Below are 12050 nucleotides of genomic sequence, written 5' to 3' on the forward strand. Positions count from 1 at the left end.
TATCAAGGGAGCTTACACAGGTGCATATGTATATTGGAAGTCATTACTGTCTGCATTTACTTGCACTTTGCTAACTTGTCTTGTTAGCCTTTAGAGAGAGGCTTTCTCTTTGCTTGGGAAATTTGACTGAATACATGAGAGAGCAATTCTGTGTCTGATAGACTCCCGGTGTGTACCAGACTTGCATTAGACATGTCCTCCCTTACCTCCTGTTTGCCGCTGCTTTTTCCGTAGGAGCTGTGAAATCAGCTGCAACTGAAAATGTCTGACAGCTTGGATAACGAAGAAAAACCCCCAGCTCCCCCACTGAGGATGAACAGTAACAATCGAGATTCTTCAGCACTCAACCACAGCTCCAAACCACTGCCCATGGCCCCAGAAGAGAAGAATAAGAAAGCCAGGCTTCGCTCTATCTTCCCTGGAGGAGGGGATAAAAGTAAAGTATCAGTGGTGGGGAGTTCAAAGGGGGCCAGTTTATTCTTTGATTGGCACTTTCTTCCTTGGGTAGTTTGTTCTGGAGCACTGGATGCTTCGGGCCTGCTTGACCTTTCATCTTGAGATGTTGCTGTTTGTCAGTATGTGATTGACTTCCTGTGTGGTAACAGAAAATACACGTGCTGTGTTTGCCTCTCATAGAAATTGAATTCATATATTTAACTTAAGGGAAAGCACACTGGGATGAGTGTATAGACAGCAGCTGGCTTTCTGAAAATTTAAGTAGAATTTAAAGCAAGTTATTCCAAACTCTAAATTGTCCATCTGCGATAGTTAAGTGACTTCTGTAGATAGTAGATTGACTTCTGTATATCTTTTTGGTAACTGAAGATTCGGAGTTAAGTGGACAGAAATAAGTGCAAGTTACCCACAATGTTGTCTGTGTGAATCACAAGTTAGGAAGGAAAACTTTGTTTCCTCTATTCCTCTGTCAGTTGTCACCTACATAATCAGTTCCATGCCATGTTTATGAAAGACAATATATCATCACTTACCCTTGTGGTACCATAATAAAACGGGTTGCTTAACTAATATGTGCTACCACTTTATGACACTTGATTCTGTGAATTTTTTAGTAAATAGCTTATTAGATTGTATTAATTGCCATAAAGGGGAAACATGGCTTTTTTAGATGTAACTATTGAACAGGATTTGAGTGTATAAAGCATAAGTTTGCTTTCATCATTGAAATTCACCAAAAGGGAAAGAAAGGTAATGTCTTTGGGGAAAGAAGTCATTATTTATCATTGTCTGCAAGGTAAACTAAGTAGTTTGAGGTGTTTATCTAGTGTTAATGAATTTATAATTTGTATCATAGGAAGAGCTGAAATTCTTGTTAGTAACTGTTGCTTCTTGTATGTTTATGTTTTCCCTTCATGGCCTAAGGATTGAAGAGAAATAAAAGAATAACGTGATCTCCCACATATAGGATCTGTGAACTTTTAAGGGGGCCATGTTTGGCAATACTAAAGTAGATCTTAAAAACTATTTTCTGAACATAAAGTATGGTTTGAAAATTGAAGGTCTCTATCTAGAGACTAAGTCATTTATAGTAATCATGCCCAAGAAATGATCCCTATACTACATCTGCTACATTTGCAGACAATGGATGAATAACGGACTGCTCTACACAGGTGCAATTGAAAGTGCATATTTTGGTGTCTTGGAAAAATCTCACTTGTCTTTTTGAAAAGCAGGAGCTTAGGAAAATAAAAGAAGTTGACATTTCTGTTTTGTGCCAATAGTTCAAGTGACCTCATTGTGAAACTATTGTTGTTCTCCAGAGTAGTATCCCCCAAATCTTCTCAGGGAAAAAAATCTGAGCCAAATTTTTCTTGACTGTCATGCAAACAGAGGAACCTGGATGACTTCATTTCTCATTCCAGAATGGCTTGAACAGTGTCTTCTTAGAGAAATTCAAGGGTATTTGAAGGAAAATAACCTTGAATTCAAAAGTCTTGTTGATTTCTACCATCCATTTGGTACTAAACGCACTTTGCCAATATATACATGTTCCAGGATAAACACTGTCTTTAATACAGCCACACTATGACTTTTGTTCCTATAGCAATGTATGATCAAGCCATTCAGGAAGACGTTGTAATCATATATTGTTTAGTAGCTGAAATTCTCACAAAGGTTCTGAAGGTACTAATGTGAGGGATTCTTACACAATTACTAATGTATCCTTAATAAAAGAGGCATTAGCTAGTTTGGCAAAGCTTGGTTTTATATTAGTACAACCCAGAAAATTTGGCAAGAGATAGTGAGACATCTTTCAGGATCTCCATCTGAAGGCAGTGAAATTTTGGATTGAATAGAGCCTATAAATGATGAAATTGTTGTGTAAGTAAATTTGACTATGAACTTGTTCACACTAACATGGGATAGGGTATTTTATAGGATATTCTTCAGAGAGGCTCTTCTATGCAGAGGTGATTATCCTAAAGCACAATAAAGATAATTAGGAGGTTTTGAGACTGGGAGATAAAGTTAGAGGAGGAGCTATTTTATTATTCTTATTATTCATATTCTTATTATCATTATCATTACTACTACTACTACTACTACTACTTTTATAGAAAAAGAGGAAAAAATTTCAAGGAAACTAAAGAACACTGGGATCTTTTCATATCATACGTTACCTGTTCAAAAGTCAACCATTACCATTTGCTATATTACTGAACAGCTGACAAGCTACCTTCACAGGAAGCTTATATGATTTGACTGCACCTACAAAGTGCTGTCATAGTGCTTTTCTTTTAAAAGACTGTAATGAGAAGAAGTTCATGTCAAAAGATCACTAAGATAGAGTTAAAATACCTTTATTGCACAGCTGATAAGTGACCTTCACAGCGTGAATGAGTTCATTGAACTTAATATACAGGTATTAACTTAATACATTTCTTCCAAAAAGCCATATGCCACATGTCTTCTTCACAAGGGGTAAAGTCATTAAATAATGCTGTGTATATTCATCTTTGTGATACAACGTCAAGATGGGATGTCAATGATTCTGAGTACATTTTTATACATGATTTGAACCAACAGTTCACCACTGCACATTGCTACCCAGTCATCTTCATTTTCAAACCCATAAAAAGTAATGTGTATATTCTCATTGTCTCTGAAAATCATCTCAGGATCTAAACAATGATGAGCATTTCATTATTACTGTTTTGAATGATGAAAACTCTTCTTGTTCTTTTTATTCACTGATTTATTTTTTGCTGTTATTATAGCATATAAAATATAAGCTATTTGAAAAGTTCACTCATGACTTTATTCCTACTGTCTATGCTTTCCTCCCCTATCTCCAACATGTCCTCAGTGACACTTCGCTAGCTTCGGGTTTTTCTAGAAACCCAATGACCCTCATGGGTGAAGAGAGACTATTGTTTCTCTGTCTGTGTTTTTTGATGGCATGTTTCAGTACCATCACAACCAGTTTTGAATTAATAATATTTTTTTTTAAAAAAGCATTGAACTTGAGTTCTGGAGCCATGGCTCTGGCAAGAATGATGGTGACTTTGGCTCGGCCATGTAGCTTCTAAGCACCTGAATTTTTATCACCTGTTAGATGCAGATGGTCAGGTTTACAGTGCCTTACCAAATCTTTCTGATGACCTAAGGTAGTTGTAATTGTCTGAGTGATACAAAATGGACGATTGCTAGGTAATTGTGAGGTGATATTCTTATGTTTGTGGCATTTAGCAGCTCCCACAGCCAATAAACTAGGCTGTTAAACTTAAACCTTTTTAAATTACTTTCTGTTATAACTAGAATTTATATCTCAATTATAGAACACTTTCAAAAGAAAAGAACATTTTTGTATGCTTGTATAAGCCAACGGTAACTGATTAGATTTTTTCCCTCATAGACAGACCTTCTTTTACTCATCATAGCATCCAAATTATTCATCAGTGTCAACTTGTAAAATAAAAATAAACACTTAGAAAATAAAAACCACTCATAATCATAAATCCCAGAAATTATGCTAACATTTTGGTGGATTTTTCTAGATTCTTTGTGTGTGTGTGTGTGTGTGTGTGTTACTTGTACATATATCTTTGTATGATTAATATCATAATGTATATATACAGCTTTGTATTCTGCTTTTGTATTCACCATTTTCTCAAAAATATTTGCCTCCACTTAAACGTGTATAAATGTAATTTTAATGGTGTATAATATGTGAACATATGGTGGCATCATGCTTAATTTAGGCACTTTCCTTTTTTCATTTTGGATACCCGGGGAATTTTCCTAATATTTTCCCATTATATATAACATATACTTCCTTACTTAATTGAAAATAGTTCATTCGCTTGCCACACTGGGAAATCTGAACGTTTCTGTTTTTATTAGAGAACATTGATATGTTAATTGTTATTAAAAGAAGTCTCTTTTATAGCTACATGTCATTGACCAAATGGAACAAGACAAAGGTAAAACAAAATATGGAGTAGATTTTATTTCGAGATTGAGGACCTGTCATTGTTGGAGACTGTTCTATGAGCTGAGTCTTGGTGTTAAAACAATGTAGGTGGCACAGTTTGGCACCATTTTTTTGATACTATACTATACAAAATTTGAAGGATTTAAAACCAAGAAATGAATATAGTAAATAGGTGGTTTGATTTTACTCTCTAGAAGTGTGAAATGTGGGCCAGTTCCTGTTTCTCTTTTGTGGACTACTAGAAAGCTTGAAGTCAGATGTGTGGTTCATGCATAGCAGTTGCAATGACACTGCTTGGTTTCTGTGCCCTTTGTCCCACCTCTGTTCCAGTTTCATGTTAGGTTCTTATCTTCATTTTGTTTTTTTCCCCTTTCCATCCTCATATATTTTGAATATATGAGTTCATCTTGTATTTTGCATATTCTTTTGTGTCAGCTGGCATCCAGTTTGGAATCAGGTGGTGACTAAGTACATGGATGAATAAATAAGCTCATTAATAAATATATAACTGTAAATAAACCAATAAAGAGAAAGCAATGAGGCAAATAAATACAGCAAGGACCCCAATAGTGCACCCAAGGTAATCAGTGTCAGGGACTGAAAGCTGGAAGTACATATGAGAAAGAAGCAGGCAAGGTTACACTCTGAAGTGGCCTCTTCATGACATCTGTTTCTCATGTACTTATGTGTTTTATATTTCTTACTGCTCTGGAGCCGCGGCACAACGCTGCGTCTTTAGAGAACCTATTTAATATGTATATTTTTATGGGGGAAATCTAGAGAGATCTGTGGCTTAGTGACCTGGGGAATGATATGATGGCCCCTTTGCTTGGAGGTCAAGGAGGAAATAGTGGGATAAAATTAAAATTGTGGTATATAGAAAATCATCACTCATTGCTGACTATTAGCCGGGCACCACTCTGTGCTGTATGGACTACACATGAAATTTCCTTGTTCTAGTCCCTTTTTGCAGCTATGAGAGAAAAAGCTTAAAGCATTCAAATATATAGTCCAGGACCACATGGGAAAAGACTGAAAGCCATTTACGAATGTCTACATGCATCAAAGGGGCTGACTACATGCCTCCACATGGGCCTGTCATTTCCTTGTGCTCATCTGGTCATTTTCTCAAAACATTAGCTCGTGAATTAAGCTCGAAGCTACTCTTGCAGATTCAGGTACCACTTTGAAGTTTCATCTGTACATACTGTCTTTATAGCTATTGAAGAGAAAGCAGAAGGAAATTAGCTGAATATTTTCCCCAAGGAAATGAACTATACATAAAGAAAATTCAAATAGGCTAATTAGATCCTATGAATTACCTTAGCAACTTCCAGAAGGAAGGAGAATAGACTTTGCATACTCTAGTTTCTGAACTACATACTGATGTTTAAAGACATGTTCTTCAATACTCTTATAAGGTAAGGCTTGCCTTGAAGCCACTATATACAAGAAGCCATTTCAGAAACATTAAATGGCTCCCACCAAGCTGACCCACTATTTAAACCTTAACAGACCTACTAAACACTTAAGCCTTAGTTTAGTGATTTCTTGTCCAAACAAATGAAAGTAATTGAGCTTGTTTTGAAAATATGTTTTAACCAGTGGATATGCAAATGTGGAATTTTTTTAAAGGAAAGAAAAGGATAAATGGGTGAATTAGCAACAATGACTTTGGTGATTTTTTTCTTTGTACAGGCGTTTCTTGCTCTTAGCCCACCTAACTATCAGTATGCAACTAGATTATTTTTAATGCACAATTTTCTGCTATTACTGGGTTCTTTCGAAGACTTTTGAACTGCTTCCTATAACAATTATAATATTTGGTACTTCTAAAATTGTAACATTGGATAAGCATATTAAGATTGAATAGAAGGAATGCCCATTGTTTTTTTTTTCTTGCACACATCCCTAAGTCAGCCATGTTCCTTGCTTTTCTATTCAGATTCAGTGTGCATTTTGCCCAAGAAGCAAGAAATAGTTATGTGGAAACTTTTTAATTTTAAATTGTTTTTCTTTTTACCTGCACTTCAATGTCAATTTCTTTAAGCATTTGGTGCTTAAAGAGCCAATATTAAAAATGGTGTTTTGGGCCCACTCACATGTAGCAGATGTGCAGCTTGGTCTTCAGGGGGTTCCTGAACAACTGGAGCAGGGGCTGTCTCAAAAGCTGTTGCCTGTCCATGGGATATGTTCTTCTAGTTGGGCTGCCTAGCCTCACAGAGACTTGAAGTACCAGGGTGGATATGGATACCCAGGGGTCCCTACATGCAAGGAGAAGGATTATGAGAAGGGGTGACTGAGATAGGGCAGTGAGTGGGATGTAAAGTGAATAAGTTAAAAATTTTCAATTAAAAAAAGAGAACTTAGCAGATGAGATGGTTCAACAAGTAAAAGCACTTGCTCCCATGCCCAATGACTTGAAGTCCATTTGAGGGACATTCATGGTTATCCATGATTGTCCTCTGATCACCACATGGCAATTAAGGTATACACCTACCAACCTATAACCACACACATCACACAGAGATACACAGACACACATAGATGAATGTGCTTGCATGTGTGTGCATGCATGCTCATACAAACACACACACAATACATTTACAAACATTGAATAATCATTTAGTCATTTGAAAAAACCAGCAGATTGCCAACATTTGCTCTTTGTAATATTTCATATTTTGTTTCATCACTAAACTAACTTCTGGTGGTTAAAACCATTTTTTCTTCCCACCCAAAACAAAGTAAATCTGCTGGCCCATTGATAAGATCATGTGAAATTATTTGCAATTATCTATACCTGAGTAAAAGTGCAGTCTAAAATGTATATGTCACAGCAAATGATACGTTTTTGAAAATAATATTTTTGCTTTTATTAAAGTTTGTGAAACCAATGCCAATGATAAAAAATCAATAATTAAATGTTACCTCAGAATAAAAAATAAGTGGTGTTTTATGCCTGATTTTCCACTGCCATTACCACATACTATTTCAAATAGTCTCCCTTGTAAAATAATAAATTTCACGGCTCCCAAATGTAAAACATAGGCAATTACTTTTCCTGCTGTGTAAGGAAAGATTTGCATGTCAGAACAAAAGATTTACATGTCATAAATTCAAGAGCTAAGACTGTGGGTCTCCAAATGAGATATTTGTGTGTAGAGCCAGAGCATTAGGGACTAGAAGCTTGGCAGAAATCAGGCCCTCCAGGATTAGTGCTTTCACAAAGAGCACCTGCTTCTTTGACACCACCTGTAGGCCTATTGTGGCCCTAGGAAGAATGCTTCTGAGACACTTATATTTAATCAAGTGTAAAAAGAGCTTCAGAAGGCTTTCCACTTGGGAATGACATCACAGTGCACATCATGCTCCATGACTGTGAATCAGAAGATGCAACAAAATGATAGCAAAATGAAGCCAAAGAGCAGCTATTCCGTGTTTAATGCACTGTCTTAGTAGTTAATTATACAGTAAAGCATTTTAAATCTCACAAACCACAAAGGCAATATTTTATAGACAGTCTGTGAATCACACAAAGCATCTCTTACCTAGATAAAGTAGGAGCCACTCACAAAGAATTGTCTGTTAGGGAAAATGAATGTTATCATCCAGAGAATGTGGATAACATGTTAAAAACTGCTCTTCTGGAGGACCCAGGTTCAATTTCCAGCACATGCATGGCAGCTCATAACCATCTGTAACTTCAAGATCTAACACTCTCACATAGGCATACATGCAGGCGAAACACCAATGTACATAAAATAAAAATAATGAATTTTCAAAGTAGTTTTTTATGTATTTCCATCATAACTTTCCCAGGAAAGTATGGACATTGAGTTATAAAATAGCTTGTGAGTGCAGTGGATCTCTGACCCAGTCACTCCCACTTCCCTTGTCAAAAGAGGCTCCTGCTTTCACAGGGTATTTGTGTGTCACTTTTACACACCAGAAGGGAAAGGAAGGGATTCTACTGTGCCAAGCCAATGGTTGCTGGATAAAGCTACTTCCCAGGAAAGTTGAAATCTGCAGGAACTCCAATTAAAGTGGCCTATTGAATTGCTTTATTAGTTTTGCAGTATCTTAAAGGACTTCATGGAATACTCCAAGACAGAGACATAAGAGCAAGTGGCCAATCCATAGGTCTGAGTCATATTCTGACTTTAAATACAAATGTAATTTATTGATGTGTCAGTTTAAAAGTAAGACAATCTGGAGCGTGTCTAAACTGCTTGTATCTTTCACCCAGACAATAGTTGTGCTGGCTTTTTATGTGTCTAGCACAGTGATGAATGTTGTAAGAGAGCAAGCCTCTTATCCTTGAGAAATTTTCCAACTGCAAAACTAATGCATGTATGTGTGCATGTACATGGCCAAACACATGTGTACAGGAAGGGAGAGAGGGACAGAGGGAAGCAGAGAATCAGAAAGAGATTGTAGGAAATACCCAGTCAGTAATTGACCTTAGAAGTGAAAGATGTCGTAATAGGTAGGTCCTTTCATTTCTCCATTGCATACCCACCATACATTCTCAGCCTGAGTGAAGCCTGGTACCTGAGCAGCACCATAGCGCTAACTTGTCTTCAGAAAGGCTCCATTATCTCATCCACCTGCTCAAAAACCTTTCATACACATTCTTTACCGTTATCTCTAGTTTCATCTTTCTGTCCTTCTTGATTTTCAAGACTAATTGCCATGTGTTTACTGTTGTCTTCTCATTTATTATGTTTGCTATATGCTTTCTTCTGACCTTTTACTTCTACCATATTTCCTACTTCCCTATCAGCTGTTTATCTATCTGGAACTTCTGGTTCATTTCTTAGTCCTATCTCTACTTCACTCAGACAGTCCACTGAAGATAGATTTATTCTAGAACATTCATTCTCTATTATTCCAATTTAATTGTTTTCTCTAGTCTGATAATATTGTTCCATTTTATTAAGCTCATTCTCCCAGTTAATTTGTGACTTTAAAGTATTGCTTAACTTCCTAATGAATCACCTAGCATAATCTGTCACTACAAGGAGCCTTAATTAAACACTTGCTTCCTAACTGAGCCATTGACTTATTCAAAGAAAATGAAAGGAATCTGATTGTTATTCCATATAGGAATGCTTATATCCGAGAACTATTCAATCCGAGTGTTTACTATAATCTTAAAAAATATTTCTGTATTTTCAAATATGGTTAATATTATGTTTTTCTTCATTAATGCAGTTTTAAGTATTTTTCTTTTAATTTTACTACACATACTGGAACATACTGCATAGTTTGCATTGTCTTAAAAATGTTTTTTGTATGTGTGTTTTTAGGGAAATTTTCTGTAGAAAAGCTGTTCTATGTCTGTCTTCTGCCATTCCTATTGCTTCCCTGCATGCTCAGTGTTCAAGGAGTTAGGAAGTCCTCTGAAAAGTAATTCTGGAACTAACTTTTTAACAGATAATGAGAAGGAAAAACAAACTTTGAAAACTCTGGAGTTTTAGGGGAAGAAAGCAATTGGACCTCCTAAAACAAGTAAGACTCACCTGACACTTTTCTAAAACAACAGTGTCATTGAGGGATTTCATCTGGGAGAGATTGGTTGTTTCTCTGTTCCTTGAATTCCAGCAAACTGTGTTGCCAATATATGTTTTGACACGAGTGACATCTCACAAGAAGTGTGACTTACTGAATATAGAGTCATTCCCTCCAATTGAGTTACATCAATAACACTATCAACAAATTCCTTTACAAAAATGACTTTATAATGTGTCCTTCACTTTCCTGGCCTTCTTGGTAGATCTGGGACATTATTTCCTCATTAAAAATACATAGCAAAGCCGGGTGTGGTGGCACATGCCTGTAATCCCAGCATTCTGGGAGGCAGAGGCAAGCAGATTTCTGAGTTTGAGGCCAGCCTGGTCTACAGAGTGAGTTCCAGGACAGCCAGGGCTACACAGAGAAACCCTGTCTTGAAAAACAAAAACAAAAACAAAACAAAAAAATATATAGAAAACTATCATGGTCTGTCTCCAAGAGGGTCATTTCATACAATAAAGGCCATCCATCCATTCATTGTTCATTCATTTGAACTGTTATGAAATATTGAGTCTTGTACTGTTCGGGGACAAAGAAGGTATAAATTACAATCCCTGACTTTAAGAAACAGATGGCTTGACAAGAGGCAAGTTGGTTAATGATTAGAATTTACTATGGTAGATAGAAACAGAAGAGTAGTAGGAAGGGAAATTGGTTGAAGACTGAAGGTTAAAGCAGATAGAGAAGGCTTCCTGAATGAGATAATCACTAAATTGAGGTTAGCCTTAAGACAAAAAGTATTTAGAAGTATAAAAAAAGTATAGCTAGCCATCCATATAAAGAGCAAGTAGATTTTTCTAGTCCAAAAAGCAGCATTGCAAAGGCGGTAGGCATGAAACACTGCTTCTTGACATTTCATGGCTAGAAGTGCAAGAAGTTCAGACTAAGTAGGATGAGGGCTGGGAGAAGGAGAGGTGGCATGATGAAGCATTGGAGGAACAATGCAGATCAGGCATGACTAACTTAGGGACCAGTGCCATTAGAAAAAGCCTAGGAAATACAGATGCAGTATTTAGGTAGGAGGGTTAATAAAGGTGGGTAATGGATCAGGTAGCAAGAAGAGGAGCTGGATAAGGGTGAGGTAGGAAAGCAAGGAAATGTAGTTTCATGTTGCTTCAGAAATATTTGCCATAAAGAACCAGAGAGGCAGTTAACTGGAGATGTCTAAGGGCAAGTTAACTAGACTGAGATAGCGATTGTCCTGAGGCAAAGCTAGAAGTATTTATAGCACATTGATAGTGTAAATGCTGAAATAAAGGGGGTGTACTGAGGAGATGAGTCAAGGGAGAGTGGACTGATGAGGAATGGTGACCTAGGGCAGCTCGTAGTGAATGTGATCTAAACAACCAACAGGAAAATCCTCTTATAATATGTCCTAAAAGGAGAAACCGAAATAAAGAACTGTATTCTAGGAAACAGCTGTGGAGAGGAGTTTTTAAGAAGTTTATGATCAACAATGTTGGTTCTTATTTAGAAGACAGTGGTAATAAGGTGAAAAGTGGCATGTGGGAAAGGAAGAGATTAATCTTTGGGGAGATATTACAGTTGTTGGAGAAGTGAGAGACAAAGTATAAACTGATTTTTATAGACATTTAACCCACATAAAAAATGTTGAGTGATTACAAGATAAAGCCGTTGGAATGAGGAGGTTGAAAGGTTTATTTATTTATTTTTTGGAGAAGTCTCAACATGTCTTTTAAGCCTGAAGGAAAATTTCAGAGAGAAAGGAAAGACTGAAGAAGGAAGAAGAAAAATAGTCTTCCAAGAATCATTAGTCTCCTAACTAGGATTTGCTACCTTAATAATACAGTCCACATTACCATGTAATTCCTCCAGCTGGAAATCCTCAGAAATTTTAGGGTAGAAATGGAAGTTTAGGTTTGCATTATGTCAGGGTAGAACTAGACAATTGCTAGAACTCATGGGGTGAGAGTTCCTAAGACTATAGAGTAGGAGCCATTTGCATGATGGACTATAGAATGTAGGTCAGGGAGGTGGTAAATTTGCCTTAAAATAGAGG

At 36.6% G+C, this 12050-nt stretch overlaps 1 protein-coding gene across 4 annotated transcripts in view; it reads left to right on the forward strand.

Annotated features, from left to right (window-relative positions):
• Positions 1-242: 242 nt before the first annotated feature.
• The window catches only part of Pak3 (p21 (RAC1) activated kinase 3), an 84348-nt gene continuing 72540 nt past the window's right edge, over positions 243-12050 (forward strand). For all 4 annotated transcript variants that reach the window (XM_052170824.1, XM_052170825.1, XM_052170826.1 and 1 more), the window contains exon 1: positions 243-436. In XM_052170824.1, coding sequence (XP_052026784.1) covers positions 262-436 — 175 coding nt within the window. In that variant the 5' untranslated portion in view covers positions 243-261. The remainder of the gene's footprint in view (positions 437-12050) is intronic.

Source organism: Apodemus sylvaticus, chromosome X, assembly GCF_947179515.1.
Source record: "Apodemus sylvaticus chromosome X, mApoSyl1.1, whole genome shotgun sequence".
Taxonomy (NCBI): Eukaryota; Metazoa; Chordata; class Mammalia; order Rodentia; family Muridae; genus Apodemus; species Apodemus sylvaticus.